At 41.7% G+C, this 27,911-nt stretch overlaps 2 protein-coding genes across 3 annotated transcripts; one reads left to right on the top strand and one right to left on the bottom strand.

Moving 5' to 3' along the window:
- Positions 1–350: 350 nt before the first annotated feature.
- LOC115789278 (sialidase-3-like) lies at positions 351–7,113 on the bottom strand. Its single transcript, XM_030742619.1, has 3 exons — positions 6,186–7,113; positions 1,410–1,648; positions 351–1,301 (listed from the first exon to the last, which is right to left on the bottom strand). The coding sequence occupies exons 2-3, from the start codon at positions 1,641–1,643 to the stop codon at positions 351–353; spliced, it is 1,185 nt and encodes a 394-aa protein (XP_030598479.1). The 5' UTR covers positions 1,644–1,648; positions 6,186–7,113.
- On the top strand, positions 6,306–25,489 carry cnnm3 (cyclin and CBS domain divalent metal cation transport mediator 3). 2 transcript variants are annotated; one of them, XM_030742618.1, is made up of 11 exons: positions 6,306–7,034; positions 7,118–7,452; positions 9,107–9,283; positions 11,337–11,494; positions 11,900–12,043; positions 12,125–12,283; positions 17,763–17,932; positions 19,390–19,486; positions 20,280–20,410; positions 21,480–21,606; positions 21,812–25,489. In XM_030742618.1, exons 1-11 carry the CDS (start codon positions 6,336–6,338, stop codon positions 21,859–21,861), a joined length of 2,247 nt encoding a protein of 748 aa, XP_030598478.1. In that variant the 5' UTR covers positions 6,306–6,335; the 3' UTR covers positions 21,862–25,489. The 2 variants fall into 2 exon arrangements, with proteins under 2 accessions (XP_030598478.1, XP_030598477.1); XM_030742617.1 differs by having other exon boundaries at positions 6,326–7,034; positions 23,648–23,740.
- Positions 25,490–27,911: the final 2,422 nt, after the last annotated feature.

The raw sequence follows: 27,911 nt of genomic DNA, 5'->3' as shown, positions 1-27,911 counted from the left end.
TAATCAAGCGCAGACAAAATCGTGCACTGTAGATAAAAATTTTTAAAGGTGTTCGACATGGTTTTTAAAAGTGAGTCTAACATAACAATCAGCAGTTTTCATTTTGACCACTGAAAACAATTAAAATCACAATTACCAAAATGTGTTCCTTTTAAAGTGAAATAAAAGGAAATAATTACATAATTACATACTAATACAAAAACTCAGTATATTGATATACTATTTCAGATATAGTATTTCCTGGATTTAAAAAAATACCTTAATGTCTCATGTGAAAGACAAAATTCCATTTATGATAAAGCTCCTGACAACAATAAGATAATAGCATACTGAGCAAAAGCACTGGGCATTTACTCTCCAGCACCCTTCTCGACTTCACTGTAGCTGAACACTGAGAAAGCTATCTGTTCAATTTCACTGTTATCCCCACGCTCCATTAGACATGCAAACAGCCCATCGCCAATGTAAACCAGGTCTGAGTAAGCACTGGGCCCTTTGTTGATGATCCAGGGTGTGCTCCACTTTTCTGGCTCATATGGGGATTTGTTCAGATACACTCCCAGATCCACTCTTTCTGCCTCATCAGTTGGGTGGGAAAAAAGTAGCCATTTGGGATCCTGACTTTGATCAGCCTTTATTTTTGTACCTTCATTCTGAGCTGGAAAGGAGACCACACTTCCCTGACATCCATAGCCTGTTTCCACAAGTGTGCCATTTGGGAGTATGCCAAAATCCTCACCATTATCAGAACTGAAAGCTTCAACTCGATGGCTGTCAGCACTACGGCAATTGCAGTAGATGGACCAGTTGCCTTTGTCATCGCAAATCTCTGCCATTTCACATTCACCTGATTTTTTTTCAAGCGGGTTGCCAAATTGCCAAGTGATACCCTCATCATCACTGTAAAGGCAGAGTGAATGTGAGACAGCACAATAGCACATTATACAACAGAATGAGTTGGAGCAAGAAGCATAACCATAAACTGGAACGATCAATCTACCACTCTCTGCTTGAATACCATGGCCTGGCCCAACAGCAAATGTGGCCCATTGTTTGATTTCAGCCAGTGTATCAGTCAAGTCGGTCACTTGACTCCAGGTTTGACCAGCATCAGTGGATGTGATATAGCAGAGACGGGTCTTGTTGCAGCCCCAGAATCTCTGCCAACACTCTGACACAATACCTTTAACGCAGACAAAGAACAGGAAAAGTTTTTTATTGGTCGTGTCATACACCGGACAGGGATTCATCGTACGATGTCCTTTCAGATGCGCCTCCTTCACCAGTTTGAGATCTGACCACTAAAAATGTGATTCAGAGGTGTGTAAATAAAAAAATAACTTAGTATGAATGAAGTGAAAAGAGTACCTTGACATGAAAATGTAACAAAAGTTGTACGAGATAATTACCGTAATTATCACTTTATTAGAGTTTTGACCGTTGCTCACTGTTCCCGTTCTCATGACCAGTACAACCGCGGTGTGATCATCTTTAGCCCTTCGCTTCTCTGCAAAGGCCAGAAAGATTTTTTTGTCTCTATCGTAGAAAAGTGCAGGAATCCTGTACACTGCTCCAACCTGGGAGTGAAAAATGGTTGTCTTTTCTGTCTTTTGTTCTTGATGTCTTGAAGGTTTGTTGCCCATGGTTGCTGTATGTGGGTACAAGAACATAAAGGTATAAGAAAGAAAGTCTTAATTTCTCCTTCAGCTATGAGTTGAGATCAGCGTGTGTTGAAGTTGAGGGAACACTAAGAGCAAATTGTGGTACAACAGAAGGATGTTTTTCTTGTTGTCAGGCTATTAGGCTGCCTTCTCTCAAATCTGGTAACTTATACAAGTGAGAGACGTCACATTCTTTATGGTAAACATCCATTCTCACAATAATGATACATAATCACAACTGCAAAATATGAGAATTTAAGCTGGAAAGCAGAAAAATTAACTAGTATGGCCAAAAAATTAAATGGTTCAGACTTTTACTAAAAGTGAAATGAAAATGTCCCACAGCTGTAAGGGAGCTCATTACTCACTGTGCAACAGCTTACCTGTCTTAAGTGTAGACTGGTTGTGATTTATCACTGGGTAATGACCAAATCTGTCTCTCTCTGTAGGGAATAATATCTAGTATCTAAATCTACACAACAGTGTTGTTGCATGTAAATAAAGCCTGAGACTGCAGGTAAGGTGTGCCATGTACTTTACTCACTAATCTGGGAGGTGCCAAAGATCATGAAAGTCACCTGCTCTCTATGATCGGCATATTTTTTATTTTGTTATGAGATAGTAGTGGATAGAAAAAGTAGCTGACAAAACATAATTTATTGTGTCAGTAGCGATTATCATTGGCTCTCATTAGTAACTAAAATAATTTGAGGAGCTACCATCCCTCCCCCATCTTGTTTTCCATATAAAATCACATTCAATCCAAAGTACAAATTACAACAGGAAATAAATGACAAAGAAAAGATAAAAAATTAAGGAAACTAAGAGTTTGCAACTGACAAGGGAAGGGGTGACAAACAAGCAGCCTAGGGGCCAAAAGTGGACCACCAAAGGGCCCCCTAGATTTAAAAAGTGTGAAAACTGTAATGAAGTCATAAATATTTCAACATTTTCAACTACTAATGTACTAAAAATGAATGTAATTTAAAAGTTTATGTAAATTTCAAGTTGTCTGGATCATAAAAAAGTAAAAGTCTTCTTTGTGAGGGTTTTGTGCTTTTGTAGAGTCTGAAGCCTCATGTCCACACTTTTCAGTCTTGTGCTGATCAGGAAGCATGAAGAAGTGTGCACACCTGAAAAAAACCTGTAAGCTTGCTCAAAGATTGCGGTGAGATGCACCATGGTCACGTTGTCAATCTATCACAGAGAGACAGAAAAACTTTAACACCTGTGGCCAATTTAGTTTCACCAGTTAACCTAATATGCATGTCTTTGGACTGTGGGGGGGAAGCCAGAGTACCGAGAGAGCACACACAGACACAGAGACAACATGCAAACTCCATACAGAGAGGCCCCAGCCATCCATCATTACATCCGTCCCACTTATGGGATGTGGCTGTCCATTGACGAAAGCCTCGATCTCTGAGGGGAGAGAAGCTAGAGAATCGAGGCTCTAGCATATCATGAACAGTTCAGAAACAATTTGAAATGATTTTAAAAAAAGCTATTTATTTATTTATTTTTTTTTTTTTTTTAAGCCTGTCATGTCTGGTAGATCTTGCAAGCAGAACTGTGATCTGAATGCGTTGTTGTGCCAAACATATTTGCTATTTCAAGATGAGCTCTATAGGTTCTCAATAGGCTCTTCTTGTTGATGTTTTAACCCTTTATTTTATTTATCTGAGTTATTTTTCCACATACTATGTAACAGCCAGAGCTGACAGGCTGAAGAAGAGGAAAATAAAGAGAAGAAAAAGGGAGAGAGAAAGGGAGCAAAAAAAAAAGGGGAAAGAGCACAAGTCTATTAATCAGATAGTTTATCACTTTAACATATAAAAAAATACTATCAATACTTGCAAAAATAAATTTGTGTGTGAAAAACAAAACTAACAAAGCATGTTACGCACACCAACAATTTTGTTGAGTTGTGATTGAGTGGGCGTTTGTGTCTGTGTCATGTTTGTGTCTGTGTCATGGAACGTACTTACCAATGAGGGCAAAACGCTGCAGCTCCACCCATCAGAAGCTAGAGGCAGGTATGGAAAGCCCCCGGAACCCCAGGCCACCAGCAGCCCACCAAGAGCCAGGAAGACCCTCGGCCACTCAGTCCAAAGACAACCGCACACCTACCCCAGCAGACGGGAGAGGGTGGTCTCAGACGGAGCCCCCCCAGTCGAGGAGCGAGGGCCCCAGGGAACCCAAGGCGATGAGAAGCCAGCCCCCCCCCAGCGGCCAGCCCCTTGCACTGGCCGGCGGCAGGGCCCCCGGGCCCACGGCACCCGAGGACCGCCCGACCCTCCACAGAGCCCCCCCCCACGCCGAAGAAGCCAACGCAGCCCCGCACCGCACCCCCAAGGGGGGCAGGCCAGCACCCACGCCAGAACATCCAGCCCCACCCAGGAACCCCGAGGCACCCCCATCCCAGGGGGGTAGGGGGGAGGAGGCAACCAGCAAGGAGCGGCCAGGAGGCAAGGCACAAGGCCCAGACCCAGGTCCAGCCATACATACAAACACACCCACACACCCGTGTACACATGTGTGTACAAAAAAAAGCTATTTATTAACTGATTAAGTCGTGTTTTAGACTGCTTATTGCCAGCGGATCTATTCTGACCCAAAGTGCAGCCGTGACCGGTTCTGAATGATGGATTTACAGCAGACAGCCACTCCGACTCTTGCCGGTACTGAGTACCGGCGCAGAATCTTTTAGTGGTACGCAGTACCGGACCGTACCGGCTTACTTTCACCCCTGATTATAATTATATATGATTAGAATTGTGCAAAATCAAAATATCATATATACATATATGATATAGCACTTTGCATTACTCTAACCATAAGTGTTTGTTGCCTTACTCTGGTGATCGGGTTGTTGCCTTGTCAGTTGCACACTTCCTCTCCTGGGATGTGGCAACAAAAAAACATTGGCCTTTTTTGATTCTGTAGATCTTCATGAACTTCCATTCAATTCCATTTTATTTATCTAGTGCCAAATCACAGCAAACAGTAAGGTAATTGTAAAGTAAAGAGAAGCTTGGGAAGCTTCTTGAGAGAAAATATTGGTTCAGACCACGTGGAGGAGAAATGCTGATTTAGACTGCAGATATTGTCTGTTTGTTTTGTTTTTTTAAAGGCTTCTTTCTTTAAAAAGGTCTATTTAGTAACTTGCTAGGAAGTTAAATTTGCAACTCTGCTTCCTGGTCTTAACTCTGGATAGTTTGTTTTAAGGGGTTTAATAAATCTGGCCATATCTCTAGAAATGAGTACTACACCATACACAGTGGGATTGGTGCTGCCTCTCCTAATAATTCCCCCAGAAAGTGTTCCTGTTATCTATAAAGTCCACATTGTTTTCTGGATGCCATCTGGTCAGCCAGTAGTTGTGACTAACATATCATTGCTAGTCAGATTGGACTTTTTATGGTCCATTCCCCAGAGTCCAATATTGTTTTAGCAGTTACACACTGATTCAGTGTTAATATTAGTGACCTCTGACTGACGCAGCAGGGTGTCATCATTGCCAACATGAATTACAGTTTTTCCAAATGTGTTTATCCTTAGCCAGCAGTTGGGCATTGGTGTTTCTAGTGTGACATTTCTAAATATACAGTCACCAGCCTCAAGAAGACTGTTTGTTATGATTTGGTACTACATGGGCTCACCAAAAGTGGACAAAATAAGTTAGGAAAGACACAGCTCTGATCAGTGTTGATTTCTGTTGTGACATTTGGATGGTTGGGTCAGAATTTGGAGGACTTGGATATTTTCTAGGAACAGTTTTGGCCCTTTAGTACCAACTGAACATTGTTTAAATTTCACAGCATGCCTGAGGATTTTTGCTGACCACATCGATCCCTTTATGTCCACAGTGTATCCATCTTCTGACGGCTGCAGCCTATTGGAGCTCACCCTAAATTTTCTGTGTCCATGCAATGCTGCAGTATTTACCACCCAATGTTGTCACACTCCATCATAAATTACTAGATCACAAAGACTAGAAATAAATTTTATTGGCTTTTAAAAACTGTAAACTATGATTTTACATTTTCATTAAAAAAAATTATATCCACACAAACAGATAATGGCATATGTAGTCTGGATATAGTTTATGGTCATGTACCCTAATGGGATTAAAAAAAAAAGAGAGAGACATTTAACTGAACATAATTACAGCTGCTTTTGATCTACATGAAGACACATGACTGCAAACGATCCTGTAAATTGTGCCAAATGTTTTCTACAGCAGTGTTTCTATTTATGAGTTATTCTGATTTACTGCAGTCGCACTTCTTCCCCTCAAAAACTGTGACTCCTAGCAGCACACAAGTGCTGTTTTCAGACATTTACATTTGGATTAGTTTAAACTGATGCATTTTTGAATTCTAACAAAGATGGGCGTGAGCCGTCCTCGCTGATTTTAACTCAAATTCACTGTACTTCACTTATTTTGAAAGGAATGTGTCGCAATAAACGGAAACCCATTCAGAATCCAGCCCCAAAATGTACGGTAGACCCCATACTCACGGCTCAGTCCTGTGTATGTGGAACCATAATGGCCGCTGAGCAACTCAGTTGCGGCGTTTGTTTTGTTTCGTCGGCTCAACCCCGGGGGGCGGGGCCGCTGCGGGGGTAAAGTCACGTGATCCACGAAAAGCCAGGCTGACCAATTCCAATATGGTGGCTAGCTTGGCAGGTCTACGGTTCCTGTTGATGTTATTGTTGTTCTGCGGGATCAGGTACGGTACCTGCAGCCAGGAAGCTCCGCAGGTTCTGGGGCTGCGACTGGAAGACCCGGCGGGCTTGTTGTGCATGAAGGGTCGGATCATTTCGGCACCAGAAGGAGCCACGTTCCAGCTCCGTCTCTTCGGGTCTAACCTGAATGGAAACTTGTCGTGGGTAGCGTTCGCAGGGGAAACTGGCGAAGCGGCCGGAGCGACCGATGATGCGCCCGACCCGTGCAAGCAGCAGTCCAACCTCCAGTACTCCCCGTTCCAGGTGACCAATTTCGTCCTCGACGAGCCACATAGCGGACTTCTGACGGTGGAGGCTCTGCGGAGGAGCATCTCTGCAGGAGAAGCTGGCAACGAGCAGACCTCCTACCACCTGTGTGTATGGAGCGGAGAGAATTGGGCATCTGTGGGCCCGGACAGACTGCGAATAAACACCGACGTCGGTTCAGACTACATCCCGCCGTGGGGTCTTGCCGTACTGATAGTGCTGCTGCTTGTGGTCTGCGGGCTGCTGAGGACGGTGAACCTGAGCTTGTTGTGGCTGGACCCGGTGGAGCTTTATGTCCTCCACAGCTGTGGATCCGAGGAGGAGAAACGAACCGCGAAAAGGTTGGAGCCGATCAGGAGGAGGGGGAACTTCATGGTGAGTTTCTAAAAGCACGTGGGAGGAAAAAAAAACTAAGAAAAAGAGGTGCAAATGTTCTCGTGTTCCCTTTTCTATCCCAGGCATGTTCTCTCTTGTTCCTGTGCGTTCTGGGACACTCGGTTCTCGGTGTTCTCCTATACCGGGCACTGGGCTCCATCACCTCAGCGGTTTTCACCAGCGGCTTCCTTATCTTCTTCCTGGCTGAGCTGGCTCCTCACATCTTGTGCTCCGGTTACGGCTTCCAACTGGCCCCTGGTCTGACCTGGCTGGCCCAGGTTTGCATGGTGCTCACCTGCCCCATGTCCTGCCCTCTGGGCCTGATCCTGGATCTGGGGCTAAGGAGGGACATCAGTACATGTGGAATAAGGGAGAGGGCCATGGAGATGATCCGAGCAAACGTCAATGACCCCTACAGGTAAAAACAGTAGACTTAGAGAGGATCACACAGCTTCAGGCCAGATTGGGTTTACATGTGAATTGAATGCTGACAGTTAACTGAACTGTTACCAAGCAGTATGTTTAAAGAAAGAAAACCTTAAGTGATGCTGTTAAACATACAGAATAAACAAGACTAGAAAAAAAGACATTATATGACATACCCAACAAAAAGCAGCACGGTGGCGCAGTGGTTAGCACTGCTGCCTCACAGATAGAATACCATCTGGAAGGCCTGGGTTCGATTCCACCTTGGCCCAGGCCTCTCCCTCTCTCTGTGTGGAGTTTGCATGTTCTCCCCGTGCTTGCGTGGGTTTCCTCCGGGTACTCCGGTTTCCTCCCACATTCCAAAGACATGCACTTACTGGGGTTAGGTTAATTGGCTATTCTAAATTGCCCATAGGTGTGAATGTGAGTGTGAAAGGTTGTTCGTCTTTCTGTGTTGGCCCTGTGACAGGCTGGCGACCTGTTCAGGGTGTACCCTGCCTCTCGCCCTATGACAGCTGGGATAGGCTCCAGCCCCCCCCGCGACCCTGAACAGGATAAGCGGAAGCGAATGGATGGATGGACCCAACAAAAAGTGTGTTCTGTCATACTCTCCTACATAATTGTTACTTTAAATGTAACATAATTATGTTACACTCAGGTCAGGATATAGTCCTGTAGCCTTCAGTGTTTTAAGATTACACCAGGTCCACTGATATACAGGCTCTTTTTCCTAAGTTTGAGTTCAATATTTGATTGAAATGTTTGACACATTAAGTTGCTTTGATTCATGATTAATACCAGACACCCCTGTCTACTTTAACAGAAGCATTTGGTGTGACCAATAGTTAACAGGAAAATGATTCACAAAAGTTTGAAACATTACTTGAACCTCAAAGACCTGACACTTTGAGGCTTGTCTTGTCTACCTCTTAACACTTGAGAATCAACTTTGATTGGTCCACAAAACTTGATTCTGAGACTGAGAATGGACAGACTTAAAAAAAAAAGACTTCACATTTGCTATGGGCTTCTAAAGATTTAACAAATGACTTGGCCTGATTAACACTTTCCCATGAAAGACTTGAGACTTGACCTGGACGTGATCTAAAAGACTTGAGATTATTTTGAGATTTGACTTGGACTTGCTTTTTAAAGACTTCTCATTTGACCTGGAATAGCCTTTTAAAGATTTGAAACATGCCTCGGCCTAACCCTGTAAACATTTGAGGCTTGAATCAGATTCAGCCTCGAGACTCTGATTTGTTCCAGAAAGAAAATGATTTATCGGGACTAGTCATTGATTAGCCCTCTGAACACTTGAGACTTCATATGGACTTGCCTTTAAAATAACTTGACATTTGACCTTGACTACCCCAGGTGAGTTTTGACGTGCATGTTGTCTTAACCCTATTAACACCTGAGACTTGACCAAGATTAAGTCTTGAGACTGGACTTAGACTTGCTTTCAAAAGATTTCAGACTTGACATAAACTGGGTTTAACTTAACTTGACTATTTTAGGCTTAATCTGCATTAGATCTTGAAGGGTTTGAGACAAGAGTTCAACTTGGTCCTCGAAAGTTGGTCTAGAAGATTTGATTGCTGGCTCGATTGTTGACTGAGGGGTTCTTGTCATTGTGTGCGCAGTGAGTTTGTAAAAGAGGAGTTCAGCCGTGGAACGTTGCGCATTAAGACAGTGGAGGACATCCTGACACCTCTGAAAGACTGCTTCATGCTGCCTAGCTCGGCTGTCCTCGACTTCTCCACCATGTCTGAGGTTATGCAGAGTGGATACACCCGGGTGCCCATTTATGAGGAGGAGAGGTGGGATCAGCAACACAACACTCACATATGAATAAAATCAAAACAAAACACTGCATAAAAACTTGGAGTAGCTACACTCATCTGACGTGAACAGGGTATCTGTAGAATCAGGACGTTTGAATTAGGCTTTTTAGGGTTACTTTGATCAAATTTAAATCCTTGTTATTTTAACTTTGTTCACTTGAAGTATTTGAATATTTGAAATATCCAAAACAGCAAAGCAGAAGGTTTGTTAAATTTGGACTTTAGCTGCTGCTCTCTTTATTTTAAAGGTTATTGTTATATTTGTATGTGTTCCCTGAAATCCCTCTTCTGTCTGATCCTTTTTTTAATATCATTTAAATTTGCAATAATGCAGTTGCAAATAAACATCATTATAGTAGAAGTCTTTCTGGAAGTGCTGTAACTAAGTTTGATCTAATTAGTCCATTATTATCTTCTTCAGTGCCGTGTGCCAACACAGTGCAGAGCAGCTACCTAAACTCTACTCCCACAAAGGTTGATTATCTTATCAGTAGTTTTACATGTTCACTGTTTATGACTCTAGTCAGAAGTGCTTGACTCTGCTGTATAACTCACAAATGCACAGCTTAAAGCAGACAGCTGGAGAGGAAATGGTATCTCTCTTTGATTTAGAAGTTATTGATTTAGCCTGGAAAAAGAGTTTGGTGCTCTATGAAAAAGCCTTCTGTAAGGCTAGGATGTCTTACTATTCATCACTGAGTGAAGAAAATAAGAACAACCCCAGGTTTCTTTTCAGCACTTTCAGCACAAATACAATTTTAACCATCAGAGAAAAGCTTGAACCCTGTTATCATTAATTAATGCTTCTATCTTAAATAGGATCAATCTATTTTTATAAATGGGCTACACACCACAGGCCTGCAAAGTGGGAGTAATTAGACCATTACTTAAAAATCCATCACTCAACCTATCTGTCTTAGTTAATTATAGGCCAATCTCCAACCTTCCTTTTCTCTTGAAAGAGTAGCTGTAAAACAGCTAATGCGAATATTTTATATTAAGCATTTTCAGGATTCAGAATTCATCACAGTACAGAAAGAGCATTAGTGAAGGTTACAAATGATCTAGCATTATAAATGCTTCCCTTAGGCAGTATTATTAGAAAGCATTACATACATTTTCATTGTTATGCGGATGATACCCAGCTGTATCTATTCATGAAGCCAGATGACACACATCAATTAGTTAAACTGCAGGAATGTCTTAAAGACATAAAGGCCTGGATGACCTCTAGTTTCCTGCTTCTAAATTCAGATAAAACTGAAGGATTCCAGTAACACTGTGTGGAATCCTGGAGTCATTTTTGACCAGGATATTCCCTCAATGCACATATTAAACAAATATGTTCAGACTGTTTTCTTGAATTTGCACAGTATCTCTAAAATTAGAAACATCTTGTCTCAGAGTGATGCTGAAAAGCTAGTTCATGCGTTTATTCCTTCTAGGCTGGAGTATTGTAATTCCTTATTATAGGTTACCCTAAAAGCTCCCTGAAAAGCCTTCAGCTGATCCAAAATGCTGCAGCGCGAGTACTGACAGGGACTAGAGAGAGCATATTCCTCCCATATTGGCTTCCTTCTTCTCACATACAAGGTCTTGAATAAATTTGAAATGGGAAATGGACTAGTTCTTATATAGCGCTTTTCTACTCTAGCTGAGGGCTAAAAGCACTTTATATAACACGTTTACTTTTACCCATTCATACAAGCACTTCCTTCTACTTGCTTAAAGTTAGATAGTGCTTACTATCTAACTTTAACACACATTCATACTCCAACGGTTGCAACTTGGGGTTCAGTATCTTGCCCAAGGATACTCTATCTCCTGAACCACAGCCACAGGCCCCATTAAATCTTTATTAAATCTTACCTTCATGATAAAGCTTATAGTTAGGGCTTGATCAGGTGATCCTGAACAGTATGAGTGTGAATGTTTGGGAAGCCCTGACATTGAATGCCATGGAAAGGTCATTAGGAGTTATCATATATACACTGATATAAATCATTAACCTATGCTTAATTTCCTCCAGATCCAACATTGTGGAAATCCTGTATGTGAAAGACTTGGCTCTGGTTGACCCAGAAGACTGCACCCCTATGACGACCATCACTAAGTTCTACAATCACCCTCTGCACTTTGTCTTCAATGACACCAAACTAGATGCCATGTTGGAGGAGTTCAAAAAAGGTGGGCTGTCTGGGCGCCAGGGTGGCTCAGTGGTAGTGTGGTAGGTGACCACATAAGGCAGGAGGTCCCAGAACAGAGCCATACTGCCAACTATAAATTAGGGCAATCCTGTTTTGACTAATGCAGTCCAGACAAAATGTCACTGGAATGTTGTTGATCAGAAGTAAACTTAAACAAGCACTGATTCTGAGGCAGGTTTTGAATTTAATAAATGTTTTTTTTCCTAAGTAGTTTATGGATGGTTTATTTAAAATAATATGACAAAATGAGAGAATATCAACAGTAAGTTAATCACTCTGAATCTATAAAATATCACAACTGAGAGTTATGTCTCCTTTTTTAGTTCTGAGCTTCTCTTTTCCCCTGAATGTCCTTTGCCCTCACTGTAATTTCCCCTTCAATCAGGCAACTCTCACATGGCGATTGTCCAGAAGGTGAACAACGAGGGGGAGGGGGATCCTTTCTATGAGGTGCTGGGTTTGGTCACATTAGAGGACGTCATAGAGGAGATCATCAAGTCGGAGATTCTGGATGAATCTGACGGCTACTGTGAGTTTCTGCTGTGAGTTTCTACTGTGAGTATTGGTTTCTTAGGTTCTTGTATTATTTAGATCTTGTCTCCCGTTATAGTGGACAGGAAAGTGAAGCGTCCCCTCACTCCGCTAGAGATTCCTCTGGAGCCTCGCAGCACCCATGAGGAGTTTTCTCTTTTCAAGCCACCTGAAGGAGAACCCAAGATCCGCACCTCACCACAACTCCTGCTGGCCACGCACCGCTTCCTGTCCAGAGGTACGTGAGTATGTGTGTTTATCTGTAAATCTTTATTGACGTGTTTGCTGTGTGCCTAATACATGAACAAATCAGTCACAGTTTAACACAGCACATGTAATGATTATGTTACTGTTCTGGCCAAGCCACGAGCAGTAACTAAAGGTTTGGTCAAAGGTGAGTTGAGACCAGAATCAGACTTCTTGACGTTTTCCATAATCATAAACAGAAATGTATAATCTCATCTCCATTCCATATTTACCTGTTGCTTGTTAAATTACAGTATTAGACCTTCATGATGATTTATTTTGTTTATTTTTTGTTATCCATGCACACAGGGCATACAGTAATAAAAACAAACAAACATGTTCAGCCTTTTAAGAGTTTCCCATCTCAGAGTTAACCAACTTAGAGTTTGGGGTTAGAGTACAGTTACACTAGCTTTCTGGAACAGGCTCCTCCAGTTTATCAGTCATCCGTGCTGATATTGGCTTATCACAGAGATAATTTATTTGAAAACCTTTTTTAAAGGGGACACATCATGCTTTTAAATCCTTCCTTTTCATATGTAAATCATTCACTTGTGGTCTATTTAAAGTAGAACTGCAATGCTTTGGTCTGAATTCCTCGTTATTGTAGCACCACAGACCCCTCGTTTACACCTGTTCTGAGGTGCATCTTAGAGCAGCTTGTTTTGGTGCGGTCTCTTTAAATATGATTGAGACATTTCACGCCCTTCCCCCCCCTCCAGGTCGCAGAGCGTTCCACTGCACCCCGTTCGGTCATTTTTGTAGTTTGATAGCAGTGATATGATTATGTACCGGCAGAGAAACAGGCACTTCGAAGAGGCGCTGATGCCGGGGGGTGAGGGAAGGAATTGTGTGGGTTAATACACCCAACCGATCATTCTGACTTGTCTGCTTGCAACTTCGGCATAACTGAACTTGGACTACAAAATCACTGCGAGAAAAAAATGGCAGATTCACAAAATTGGTTAGCCGGAAGTCCATGACCTTGTTTAGCAGTTCCACAGCAAATACTGTGACATAACAGACAAGAAAATGTAATAGGGAATAGAGAAAACTGAACAGACTGGAAAATATGACCCAAAAAGAAAAACAAAAAACAAAAACGATATCTACGCAGCACCTGGGGAGAATAAATTTAAATTTCTGCACTGGTAGACACTCAAAGTACACAAAAAAATGTATTTAAGGGCTAAAAAAGTGGATTTTGCATGATATGTCCCCTTTAAAGTAACTTAACCTTGAAGAAGTTGTTTGGGGCTCGACTCCATTATTTACAATATTGTCAGCAGCATATGTAGCACAGTAGCATCACAGCTGAGCAGAATGTGGTGCATAGTCAAGCAATGTCTAACTAGTTTGTCAAAGTTAATAAACAATGACCCCCACCATCCTCCTTTTTCAATATAACTCTGTATAACTCAAACATAACCCAGTCCTTCAAAAGACAGATGGATATCCATCCATCCATCCATCCATCCATCCATTTGCTTCAGCTTATCCTGTTCAGGGTCGCAGGGTGGGCTGGAGCCTATCCCAGCTGTCATTGGGCGAGAAGCAGGGTACAGCCTGAACAGGTCGCCAGCCTGTCACAGGGCCAACACAGAGAGACAGACAACCTTTCACACTCACATTCACACCTATGGGCAATTTAGAGTAGCCAATGAACCTAACCCCAGTAAGTGCATGTCTTTGGAATGTGCGAGGAAACCAGAGTACCTGGAGGAAACCCACAGAAGCACGGGGAGAACATGCAAACTCCACACAGAGAGAGGGAGAGGCCTGGGCTAAGGTGGAATTGAACCCACTGCGCCACCGTGCTGCCAGGATAGATAGGATAGATGAATAGATGCATAAAATAAAACATACAGTCATTGGCTACTTTGTTAGGTACACCATGCCAGGTTGTTGTACCAGGTTGGTCCCTTTTTGCCTTCAGAACTGCCTTCATTTTTCATGGTAGACGCAACAAGGTGCTGGAAACATTTCTCAGAGATTTTGGTCCATGGAGGCATGATATCATCATGCTTTGCTGAAGATTTGTCTGGTGCACATCCATGATCCCAAAAGATCTGTTAACTGTGGAGACCATGTGAGTATAGCAAACTTATTGTCAAGGCACATGGTATGCCCCTCTGCTACTGTAGCCTATCTGCTTCAAAGTTTGTGCATTCAGAGATGTCCCTCTACCATACCGTGGTTGCAATGAGTGGTTAGTTGAGTTGAGTTGAGTTACTGTTGCTTTACTATCAGCTTGAAGTCTTCTGCCATTTTTCCCTTGACACCCAGATAACTGATCTACTGGGATTCTCTCTCACAATAATCTCTATGGCTTACAGAGAATTGTCCTAAGAAAAATATCCACACTTTGAACGTGGCACCAACAGCCATGCCACATTCAAAGTCACTTAAATCACCAGATCGTCTTGACCATATATACATGCTTAAATGCGCTGAGTTGCTGCCATGTGATGAGCTGAGTTAAGCAGTTTAACAGGTCCTCAATTAAGTGTTTGGCCAGTGTACTGTATGGTAGAATAAACTTTCCAAACTATTTATTTCATATATTCATACAACAATCAAGCATAACATAATGACCATTGAAGTGGATAACACTGATAATTTCTTCATCATGACACCTATTAGTGAACATTTTGTGGGAAAAATGGGCAAGTGTAGGAGCGAGTTGGACAAGGGCCGAATTGTGATGGTTAGAAAACTGCAGCCACTGTGGTGTGTTCCCAGTCTGCAGTGGTCAGTGTCTATCAAAAGTGGTCCAAGGAGAGAATATTGGCAAACCAGCAACAGGGTCATTGGTGGCCAAGTCTCATCGATACACTTGGGGCGATTCAACAGTAGGTCAAATTGCCAACAAAGCTAATGATGATTCTGATAGAAAGGTGTCAGAATACAAAGTGCATCGCAGTTTGCTGGGGGTATGGAGCAATGGATGACATATGCAGGACAGGGGCTCTCGAGGCCTGGAGTTGAAGAGCCCTCTTCTAGAGCCAGCAATCTACAGGGGTTGGACAATGAAACTGAAAGACCTGGTTTTAGACCACAATAATTTATTAGTATGGTGTAGGGCCTCCTTTTGCGGCCAATACAGCGTCAATTCGTCTTGGAAATGACATATACAAGTCCTGCACAGTGGTCAGAGGGATTTTAAGCCATTCTTCTTGCAGGATAGTGGCCAGGTCCCGACGTGATGCTGGTGGAGGAAAACGTTTCCTGACTCGCTCCTCCAAAACACCCCAAAGTGGCTCAATAATATTTAGATCTGGTGACTGTGCAGGCCATGGGAGATGTTCAACTTCACTTTCATGTTCATCAAACCAATCTTTCACCAGTCTTGCTGTGTGTATTGGTGCATTTTCATCCTGATACACAGCACCGCCTTCAGGATACAATGTTTGAACCATTGGATGCACATGGTCCTCCAGAATGGTTTGGTAGGCCTTGGCAGTGACGCGCCCATCTAGCACAAGTATTGGGCCAAGGGAATACCATGATATGGCAGCCCAAACCATCACTGATCCACCCCCGTGCTTCACTCTGGGCATGCAACAGTCTGGGTGGTGCGCTTCTTTGGGGCTTCTCCACACCGTAACTCTCCCGGATGTGGGGAAAACAGTAAAGGTGGACTCATCAGAGAACAATACATGTTTCACATTATTCACAGCCCAAGATTTGCGCTCCTTGCACCATTGAAACCGACGTTTGGCATTTGCACGAGTCACCAAAGGTTTGGCTATAGCAGCCCGACCGTGTATATTGACCCTGTGGAGCTCCTGACGAACAGTTTTGGTGGAAACAGGAGAGTTGAGGTGCACATTTAATTCTGCCGTGATTTGGGCAGCCGTGGTTTTATGTTTTTTGGATACAATCCGGGTTAGCACCCGAACATCCCTTTCAGACAGCTTCCTCTTGCATCCACAGTTAATCCTGTTGGATGTGGTTCGTCCTTCTTGGTGGTATGCTGACCTGATACCGTGGCTCTTGATACATCACAAAGACTTGCTGTCTTGGTCACAGATGCGCCAGCAAGACGTGCACCAACAATTTGTCCTCTTTTGAACTCTGGTATGTCACCCATAATGTTGTGTGCATTGCAATATTTTGAGCAAAACTGTGCTCTTACCCTGCTAATTGAACCTTCACACTCTGCTCTTACTGGTGCAATGTGCAATTAATGAAGATTGGCCACCAGGCTGGTCCAATTTAGCCATGAAACCTCCCACACTAAAATGACAGGTGTTTCAGTTTCATTGTTCAACCCTTGTACTTCCTTTGTCATGTAAAATGTTAAAAGGTACTTTTATGGGAAGGTAAATAGTAAATGGACTGGTTCTTATATAGTGCATTTCTACTCTGCATGCACTGTCAAAGCGCTTTATACAGATTGTTTCCAGGTCATGGAAAATTGTCCATTGACTGTTGCAGTCACTGTAGGTCCCACACTATGAGACATTTCTGTGGAGTTAAGTGTATCAGCCATGGCCCCATGCAGTTGCTCGTTGTGGCAGTTCACAAACTGGCCCATCTGACTGATGTGGGCAGGCTAACACAGCTTAAAGGGAATTCCCGTTATGAAGTTTACCAACTGAATGGCTAGAAGGGTATCAGGTGAGCTTTCAAATGAAGAGATCTGTCTTAGCTTGTTTTGTGGCACACTTGAACTTATGTACTGCTTGATTTGGTAAAGTAGAAAAAATTTTAACATTCTGCAAGTTACTGCCCGGGGTGGAGGAGTTTAAGTATCTCTGGGTCTTGCTCATCAGTGTGGGGAGAGGGGAGCAGGAGCGTGACAGATGGATTGCGGCTGCAGTGATGTGGACGCTGCACTAGTCTGTCGTGGGAAAGTGAGAGCTGAGCTTGAAAGTGAAGCTTTCAGTTTATCGGTTGATCTACGTCCCTACCCTCACCTATCGTCACGAGCTTTGGGTATTGACTGAAAGAACGAGAGCGGCGAAAATGAGAGTCTTTCGAGGGGTGGCTGTCCTCTTTCTTAGAGACTGGTCGAATAGTGCAGTTATTCTTGAGGGGTTCAGAGTAGAGCGGCTACATCTCCATATTGAAAGAAGCCAGTTGAAGTGGTTTGGTCATCTGACTAGGATGCCCCCTGGGTACCTCTTGGGTGAGGTGTTCTGGGCATGTCCTACCAGGAGGAGGCTTCAGGGTAGACCCAAAATATCTCTTGGTTGGCCTTGGAACGCCTCAGTATTCCCCTGGTTAAGCTGGAGGAGGTGCTAGGGAGAGCGAGGTCTGGGCTTTTCTGCTTAGGCTGCTTCCCTCGCGACCTGGCACCAGATTAAGTGGAAGGAAATGGATGGATGGATGTAAAATGCAAAACTAAAAGCAGAAAGAAAAAGGAAATCTTCAAGTTCCTTAAACTTGAGTAAATGTATTTCATTATTGCCTAGATACAGTAATGGTTTACTGTATCCTGTGTCTTTGACCTTTGGCCTCTTTAGAAGTGGAACACTTCAGCCCTGGACGTGTATCTGAGAAGGTCCTGTTCCACCTGCTCCGTCACCCCAGTGTCAACCAGGAAGTGCACTTTGACCCCAACAACCGTCTGAGTCCGGCACACTATCTGTACACCCGCAACCACCCCGTGGACTATTTCATCCTGCTGCTGCAGGTATGTGGTCACATTCACACACAGAGCAAAACCAAATTTTATCTGCAATAAACAAAAATATCCTTGAAAGTTTTTACCTCAGAACATCTGATTTATGTCATTATGTCTTTACTTAGAGATCTGTGAGGCATTAAAATGAATTAAAGGAAAGCTTAGTATTTTTATTTATTTGCTTTCTTGCTGGAAGTAGAGAACACTGACACTGCTTTCACATTTGCATGTTAAATATAAAGATTCAGCTACAAACCAAATATAACTGTGATATTGTATTTATGACAATCCTCCCGGAGCACAGAGGGAATTTTTTTTGTGTTTGCCTTTGAAATACCATATGCATATTAGTATGTATATTGTGTATTATGTATTACAGCTAGAACTACAACTGCTAATGGTTGTGTCAGACCCCACAGTTAGAAATAAAGATGAGTAGGAAAATGTACTTGAAGCATCAAAAAAGACAAAAGTGCAAATATATGTTTAAATTATGGAAAGAGAAAGGACTTCAAACAATTCAAGATCTTTATCTGCCTGAATCTGATATATTAATGAGATTCCAGGATGTACAAAGACAATTCCACTTAGATAAGAAACATTTCTTTAAATATCTCCAACTCAGAAAGAAAGAACGCATCAAAACAATGTACTGACACAACCTGGCAATCAACTTTGGAAAAAATGCTGGCAAAAGATAGTGGGAAAAAGGGTATCATATCTGAGTTTTATCATTTATTGATGTCACATGTTTCCAAAGGATCCTATGATAGAGTTAATGCTTGGAAGGAAGATTTGTCACTAGAACTATCTAAGGAGGATTGGCAAGAGGCATGTGCATTGGCCCACACTAGATCTATTAACACACGTTTCAAAAAACATTTCAGATGCTAACTGCCCTCCCATTAGAGAAAATTACGTATGTGCTGAAGGGCAAATGAGACTTGTTTGAGAGTATTTGCAACCCTTTCATTATGTATATTAAAGACCTAAAAATGCCAGAGGACAGTGCAAGTGACTAAAAGAAATGGACACTGTAGCTCCTAAATATGAACAACGTTACTGTGCGTAGATCTCTGACAGGTTGCATTACGGTTTTGTGAAAGGCACCTTATTGTATTATTTAGTTTTGCTTTTAAGTCAATTTCAGTTCTGTTGTTAATTATTATTCCAATGTTTGTTTGTTTTCAGTTTTTTGTTTTATCTTTGTGTTCTTTTTGCTTAAATCATTGAAAATTCAATAAAGGTATTTTGGCAAATTAAAAAAAAGTACAAATATCACACTGTAGAAATACTGGAAGTGTTAAAAGATATAGAAACAAGTATGTAAGACTGAAAAGTAAAGCAGCAGTAGCTGCATGTGTAAATCAGTGTAAGGAGAATCCTTCACAGTATATTGTCTGTATTTTCTTTAGTTTAAGAATAAATATTAATTCAAAGTGTGCCTGCTTTTTGTTTGTTGTCAGGGCCGTGTTGAAGTGGAGATTGGCAAAGAGGGGCTGAAGTTTGAAAATGGAGCATTTACATACTACGGCGTGTCTGCTTTGACGCTGCCATCTTCAGGTGAGTTTATAATAAGCAGAAATGCTTCACGCCTGAGGGACAGTTCTCTCTGAAACTGATTATACACTGATTTTATTGTGAAAAGGCCCACAATTTTCTGGGTTTGCCATTCACAATAAAATCCATTTGTAGATTGTATTAAACCATTTTTTAAAAAAAATAAAATTATAAAAATGTAATTAAATGGGGTAATTTGATGGTATCTGTTCATCTGCTTACATCTAGAAAGAAAAAAAGTGGCTAAATCACCTGTTTGTGTGTGTGTGTGTGTGTGTGTGTGTGTGTGTGTGTGTGTGTGTGTGTGTGTGTGTGTGTGTGTGTGAGTGAACGCATGAACTACTGTTTTAAGCTAAACTAGTTAGCTGTAAGTAGCACTAGTTTTGCTACTCTTTTATTATTTAGTTCTCATATTATTTATGCCAAGGTTAAAAACTTAATTGTGATTTAAATATAATTAGCATAAAAAGTAATAAATTTGTGTTTAGTCGATTATTTCTTTGTTGTAACGATGGTTCTTGGCCGTAAGTGTTACACCGTTGGAAAGCCTGTTTATTTCCCCTTAGTTTGAGCCACATTTGTATGGAAAATGCATTTGTGGGTTGAGCAGTGGAGTTCAGTATGTGGGTTGCACCCATGAAAAGCTTGTCAAATCTTCTCTGCCACTGCACACAGCTCATTCTGCTGCTCATCATATTGCTGTATTTTACGGTGTTAAAAATGAGCTGCAAACAAAGACATGAAATTTGCAGCGCTGCAGATAATGTGCTGATTGTGTGTCATTGTGTAATTTCAGTGCACCAGTCTCCAGTGTCAACCCAACGTCACTCTCCCAGGGATCCCTTTGAGTCAGCAGAAGCCACCAGCCCGTCCAGCTATTGTCCCGACTACACCGTCCGAGCTCTCACTGATCTACAGCTCATACGAGTACATATATATGAGTTTTCTCTTTGAAAGCAGTCACCCCTTGCAAGCATTAAAAAATAAAACTTAATTTGTATTGGTTAGTAGTTTAGCCAAGAAGCTGATAATACAGTTGAAATGTAGACAGTTTGAAATTAATGTGCCGTTAGCCCATCAGAGAGTAGGAACCACAGAAATATCAAAGCTAAAACCTTCAATTTTAGTGTAAAATCTGAAAACATTATTTGCACTCGTGTCTAAATCTAATAATGAGTACAGGAAGAATCTTTTTACAAAATGTGATTTAATATATGATTTAAAGGTAGCTTAATCATGTAAAATTACATAAAATCTATAATTCAGAATCTCCTTTAACCAGTTATTGAGGGCTGGTTTTGTTAGGTTTTTTTTTTGTGGGTAATTTCTACAAAGTTTAATCAGTGAATTAATTACCATGGCCATGATTTAAAAGCATTAAAAGATCCATTTAAAGGCTTCTTAGCAACATAAAATCACTGTAAATATGCTAGTCAGAGATTCCTGCTAACTAGGCTGTTTAGTATTTTATGGGACTGTTTGTGTTTACTGTTCTCTTATTCATAGCTGTCTTGATCATTGACCCCCAATAAATTAACCACGAGTTAAATCCATTATAACTAGTGCTTTAAAGGAGACTTAAGGAGACTGCGTAAATCACATGAACGACTGTTTTAATCAAGAATTTAAGATGACTTTTTTTTTTTTTTATTCATGTGGGTTTATTTTTCTGTTTGTATATTTTATTCACATAAACTCAATTATACAGATGTTTATAGCATCAAACTGATTCAGTTACACAGGAACAGGTGAATAAATTAGTGCAATGAGAAATTTACAGCATAAATAAAACGATTCATTTCAATTTTTCAGTTCAATTTTATTTATATAGCGCCAAATCACAACAAACAGTCGCCTCAGAGCGCTTTGTATTGTGGGTAAAGACCCTACAATAATACAGAGAAAACCCAACAGTCAAAACAGTAAAATAAAGAACATAAAACATAAAACACAATGGCCATAAAGCAGTTACCATTTCATTGTGTGTCTGCTGCAGGTGACACGTCTGCAGTATCTGAACGCTCTCATGGCGTCACGAGTCGGCCAGAGTCCAGACCCTCCTGAGATCAAGATTCTGCCCAACAGTCAGACCAAGCTGCTCAATGAACGAAATACGACACAAGGTAGCTTTGTTCAAAATGCTGTCTGACTTGCTGGGTGTGCTGCCCCGCCAACCACACAACTTTGTTTTCCAGACGCCTTCTGTAATCCTTTGTAGGAATGTGCATTCCTTTTTGCCTTCAGCTGACTAAATTAATTTTTTTCTCTTTCTCTTTCTTTTCCCTCCTTGCGTGCCTCCATGTGTCCTCTCTTATCTGGCCTGTCCAGAGTTCCCTGTAAACTTTTCATTCTTTGATACCATTGAGAACTACTGTTAACAGTTTTATTTTGTTGCATGAGGTAAATGAAATGCAGCCTGTACACTCACACAGAGACAGGAGTAATGCCCCACTATTGAACTCTTCTGACCCTTTCACCCTCTCAGTGGTCCTCTTTCACTCTTATTGGAGGCATTTCATCTGCGTGTGTGTGTGTGTGTGTGTTTGTGTTTGCGTGCAGGTGCTCTGTCATTCTGCTTTTTCATTTCTCATTTCCCTCAAATCATCTCACTTCGCTCCGTAGCGGTTTTAACTCTGAGTCTCTCTCTGACCCCGCATGTCTGTTTAACTGATTCCCTCCACAAAACAAAGTAATGGCAGCAATCCAAGTGTACTTATGTTACATAAAAACAAAGGCGACATATGGTGATGAATTGTGTCCTCTGGCATCCATGATGGAGGTCTACACCTGAAAAATGAGACATCTCAAGTGGTAGCTGTTTATTATAGCGTGATGTCTTTCCCATTAACGTGCCTGTATGGACAGTATCCACTTTGCCCTCTCAGTTTAATTCAGTTTTATTTTGAGTACTTTATAGTAAATACTCTATAATGTTAGAGAGCTCCAGGGATTCAGCAGTCCACTCTGAGCAAGCACTTGGTGATAGTGAGGAAGAAGAGTTTCCTTTTGTTATGTTCACTGATCTTTGTGGCCTCTTCCTGAAAGAGAGCTGCTCTAATAAGAAACGACCTCTGGCAGAACCAAGAGTGAGGGCCTGATAGGGACCTTCAGGGGAAAGAGAAGAGTGAAAAGAAGAGCATATAGAGACCATCAATGGCAAACAGGGCATCACACGAACTACTGTATGGGAGAGAGTAGACAAAAGTGACAGAGAAATGAAGGGGGAGTGAAAAGTGGGGACTGGAGGAGAAATGCTCAGTGGGAGGTCAGCAGCTTGAGCCTATAGCAGGGTCACCTGAGCCAACTCTAAGTATATAAGTTTTATCACAAATGAGAGCTGGAAGTTTAGTGCTAACTGTAGAGAGGGTGTCTGTCTCCTGAAGCCAAACTGGAAGCTGCTTCCACAGGAGAGGTGCCTGATAGCTGAAGGCTCTTCCTCCCATTCTAGTTTGAAATACCCCAGGAGCTGCACATAAGCTGGCACTCTGAGAGCAAAGTCTCTAAGGGGTCATAAAGTATTGAGACATCTTTAAGATATGATGGGGCCTGATCATACAGGACTTTGTTATACAAGGAGAAGGGCTTGAAATAAAGTTCAGATTTATGTTAGCATTCTCACTGCGGCCTTTGGGATCAAGGGGGTTACTGCCCTATTTTTACTCTATTGTCACTGAGTTATTAATGAAAGAGTAGCCACAGTGATACGTAGTTTTATTTGACAGAAGCCAAAACAAAAAACAGGAGAAAATATTTAAGTCTTTCCTTCTTTGTAGAAATTTGAAACTTAGAGACCACCAGCATGTCTGTTGGAGGACTTGTTACATTACCATAGGTGTACTAAAACAGAGACAAAAGATGGCGCTAAAGTGATGCAAAGGCCTGGACAGGTCGCCAGCCTGTTGCAGGGCCAGCACAGAGAGACAGACGGCCTCCTTTTAGAGAGACTAAGAGCATCTGTTTCCTAATCCCTGGCTCATCTCTGTGTGCCGCCTTTCATGTCCAGGCAGTCTGTTTCCTCTTTTTAGTCCCCCTCCATCACCTTTTTGTCCCTTCTTCATATTAACAACCCCCTTTCTTAACTTAACCCCCCCCTGCCCCGAGTGGGTTTACCTCAGTGTGATGATGTCACCCCTCGCTCACCCCAGCTCTCCTGTCATTGGTCAGATTCCACAGGTGGAAGCAGAGCCCAGGAGAGCTCCACAGAAGAGGAGGCTCATGGGGAGAGCAGTTTTTGTCTGCCTGTTGTTTAAAAAAAAAGAAGTCCTGCTCCTCCCTCATTTTATTTTTTTGTTTGTAATTATTGATAAATCATCTATGGCTGGAATGTAAGACAAGACTGTAGTGGAAGTGTTCTTTTTTTGTCTGTTATGTACTTCCACTGTTCACACTTCTCATTTCCACCCACATTCCTTTTATGTTCTTACCATTGAAATCATTATTTTATGTTATTTTATAAAATTATGACTATATGTGTGCATATTTGTGTATATAGAAATATAAATATGGTGTGGCAAGAAAAAGTATATGAATCCTTTGGAATATTTTTCTATATTGGTTCATTATTAAATGTCAGAAACACAATGTACTTTAATTAGTAATAGAAAATGTAGTGTGTCTGATTGCTGGTATAAAAAGTGATTCCTTGAGTTTAATAACTGTTTACTAAGTGTTAGAGCCTCAAACAAAACAGATCGAACTTGCACAACAGACTGAAATATGGAAAACTTTTCCCTGCATGACTTCTTTATCTCAGCTCAGGACATCTGCTGTGAACAGCTCTCTAAAGTCTATATTTAAAGTTTTATATTAATGTTTGGAGTCATGTCTTGCTGCCTCAACACCGATAACCTCTGGAATCCATTTCCACGAGGAGAGCAAAGCAAACCTGATTCCTGATGCTGCCAGTACCATGGCTCCAGGTCTAATGATTCTTAATGGCAGTAAAATATGTTTGAAAGTAACTGTTTATTGTTATTTTAATAACTGTAGACTAATATAAAATGCAAATTTCTCCAGAGGGTTCACTTGCTGTTTCTTGCCACTGTATACATTTTAATCTGGTGGTGCCTTACTTCCAGATTTTAGCCTTCCTTACTAAACTTGTTCTGCCATTCCTTTTGCCTGTCTGGGTGCCAAAGCTGTGTGCGTGTGTGTGCGTTTTTTAAATAGTGTGTGTGTGTTTATTGCCCGTCCATTTGAGATATTAAAAACACTCAATAGTTGGTTCTAAGCAGATTTGCACCTCACAGTTGTGCACTGTGGAAGATATTAAGCTATTTGGTGAGATGTGAGGTACGTCCAGGGTTTTATAGTTTCATTTAATGTCGGTGCCACAGATAAAATTGTGCGTGCGTGTGCGTGCGTGCACGCCCAAAATCTAACCTTTTCACTTTTGATCTATCAGTGGCTGTAAAAAAGGAGAAAGGTCCAGGGGCTGGTTCCACAGCTGTGGACATTTACTACAGATCTAATGACTAGTTCAGACATGAATCAGAGGTTTCTTGTTCTTAAAGTTGGACTGATTTTTCACAAATTCTGAGTAAATTAAGATGTTATAGCCAGCATTCAGCACCAGCATCCTTCTGAAAGGCTTACAGAAATGTTTTGTTCAGTTCAGCAGAGTAAACTCAGTGTAGACCTGTGGAGCTCAGGTGCCATTGATTGTTATGGTATAAATAAAAGTGACTGACTTTACACTCTCTAAAAGCTACAAATTATAAATTTGCGTTTTGCCCCCCCACCCCCCACCCCAATTGATGCGTCACTGGTTGGTTTCAGGAGCCTTTTGCAGACATGAAATCAGTAACACTGTTTTCACACATTTTTGAGTTTGGCATTGAATCATTGTTTTACATCTTTATTCACACTATCACAGAAAGAATATGTCCCATCTGAAGACAAGAAAAATGTGAAATATGTGATTTGGCTAAAAAATAAATAAATAGAAAACAATGAAAAAGGGCAGCACGGTGGCGCAGTGGTTAGCACTGCTGCCTCACAGATAGAATACCATCTGGAAGGCCTGGGTTCGATTCCACCTTGGCCCAGGCCTCTCCCTCTCTCTGTGTGGAGTTTGCATGTTCTCCCCGTGCTTGCGTGGGTTTCCTCCGGGTACTCCGGTTTCCTCCCACATTCCAAAGACATGCACTTACTGGGGTTAAGTTAATTGGCTAATCTAAATTGCCCATAGGTGTGACTGAGTGCGTGAATGTGAAAGGTTGTCTGTCACTCCGTGTTGGCCCTGCAACAGGCTGGCGACCTGTTCAGGGTGTACCCTGCCTCTCGCCCTATGACAGCTGGGATAGGCTCCAGCCCCCCCCCCCCCCCCCCCCCCCCCCCGCGACCCTTAACAGGATGTGCGGAAGCGAATGGATGGATGGATGGAAAACAATGAGAAATTATGCAATACAAAAGAAGATGAGAAGATGCAGAAGGAGAGCTCCAAACTGATGTGACTGAGATGGAATTTCATTTGATAACTCGCACAGTGTGACATACTACAAAGTTGCACAGTCTAAAGGAGCCTTACCACACATGACTAAACAGTAATTTAGTGTTAATAAGAGACCTGTATGTGAATAGTTAGGGTTTTTGTCAGATTGGATCAGCTGAGGGGGCGGTCGGCTGATGATGAAAGTAGATTCATGCCCATGTTTGTTACCATTTGCAGACATCTTCAGGTTTCCGGAGAAAAGAGTTATAGGAATTGAATCAATGCAGAGGTTATGGGTGCAGTTCAGCAAAAGGCCAACAGCACATCCTCCAACACACGAATCCTGGCTTGTACAGGAAGATTAACCATAACCGAGTTCACCACAAAGAGGAAGATGCACAGAAAAAATCAAAGCTTAAAAAATAAAAAATTAACGAGAAGTATAGACAGTGGTTGCAGTGGACAGTTTTTATGGTTTTTAACAGCCAGTTTCACTTCACTGCAAAGAAGCTCTTAACATATTAGCACTTCTATTTTTCCTGCAGCTGAGGCTAAGCTAAATGATCAAAAACAGCACAAATATGACCAAGAGTCACCTGCATTACTGGTTATTGCACAGATTTTTTTTTGACAGTGACTTCAGGTGGCAACTCGCACTTACATGTGTACAATGACTTGCAAAGCTCTGAGTAGCGTTACTGAACATAAACTGCCTGCGGTGCTCAGACTTTAAGGCATATAGAGAGAAGCTGGGCGACGGCCCACCAAAAATGTCAGTTCAGAAAGTACTGCTTGAAATTATTTCAGTAACATTTAGTACTGAAAGTGATACTGATCACTGTTATATTTTTAGTGATTGGTGTAATTTTCGTGACCACACAATGTCATTAGATAAACAAAAACACCCATCATGTCTGAAAAGAGCTATGGAAACACCAGCTGGAACCATAGACTGTATACAGAAGATGAACTTGGGCCACTGTGATTCACCAGTTGATTAAAGAAGTTTTGAGTCATGTCTTGAGTGGTGGATTAGCTTAGAAACTAAGAGACACTACACATTTACAGTACTTGTCAATCACACTACCCTTTTGACTCTAATGGAGACCATCATTTACACAATATGTTATTTTAAATATGACTTGAAACTATAGAAAGAGACCGTTAACTCACCAGGAAAGTGTTTACTGAGGTCATAGACTAAGAAAGGCAACGTTTCATTTTTCTATAGACCTCTATACAAAATCAGGACCTCTCTGTTGGGATTGATCATGACACCTTCAGGCAAATGTGAATCAGAACATCTTTTTGCCCCCTGCTGGCCTCTTGAAAGAATGCAGGTTTGCTTCACTTTTCAGGCCCAAAAGCTATGTCCATCTTTTATATACAGTGTATGGTTGTAACTTGTGACAAATACATTACTGTAAAGGAACAGTTCAGAAATTTGGTAATCACAATAATTACTACAGTCCTAATTTATACAAATGATAGTTCTACCAAGACGCTCTGCTTTTGATAAGCCATGTCAACACAGAGCATGTAGTCAGCAACACAGCAGCGAGCACCATTTTTGAGCAGAGGGAGCTCCCTGATCCCTGATCTCAGTGTGTCATTTAAAGCCTGCAGCTGGAAATCAGATTGGTACTGAAATGCTGGATGTGCTGCGCTGCACTCGTCCTGTAGTAAACATCCATTTGCTAGGTTGAACAAATCCCAAGCATTTGTTCGTGCTTCAGATGCTGCCCCCTAAAGCACCTTGTTTCCCACATGTTCACGTTATGCTGGCATTCATGTACGTGTTTTGTCTTTGTGTGTGTGTGTGTGTGTGTGCGTGCGTGCGCGGGTGCTTGCATGAGTGTAACACAGTATTTCACCTGTAGACCAGTATGAAAGCATCCAGTCTTTACTGTATTATCCATATTGTATATTGACATGCTAAAAATGTAAGCGTCTGTCAGTCATTGTTGCATGTGTGTAAACATGTGAAATAGGTCA

Source organism: Archocentrus centrarchus, chromosome 12 (assembly GCF_007364275.1).
Source record: "Archocentrus centrarchus isolate MPI-CPG fArcCen1 chromosome 12, fArcCen1, whole genome shotgun sequence".
NCBI lineage: Eukaryota > Metazoa > Chordata > Actinopteri > Cichliformes > Cichlidae > Archocentrus > Archocentrus centrarchus.
This window is presented reverse-complemented; position numbering and strand designations above follow the sequence as displayed.

Coding starts and splice junctions, on each gene's coding strand:
- cnnm3 (XM_030742617.1), top strand. CDS start 6,336: ATGGTGGCTAGCTTGGCAGGTCTACGGTTCCTGTTGATGTTATTGTTG. Junction 12,044..12,124: donor GGATGAATCTGACGGCTACT/GTGAGTTTCTGC, acceptor CTCCCGTTATAG/TGGACAGGAAAGTGAAGCGT. Junction 21,607..23,647: donor TGAACGAAATACGACACAAG/GTAGCTTTGTTC, acceptor GTCATTGGTCAG/ATTCCACAGGTGGAAGCAGA.
- LOC115789278 (XM_030742619.1), bottom strand. CDS start 1,643: ATGGGCAACAAACCTTCAAGACATCAAGAACAAAAGACAGAAAAGACA. Junction 1,302..1,409: donor CTAATAAAGTGATAATTACG/GTAATTATCTCG, acceptor TCACATTTTTAG/TGGTCAGATCTCAAACTGGT.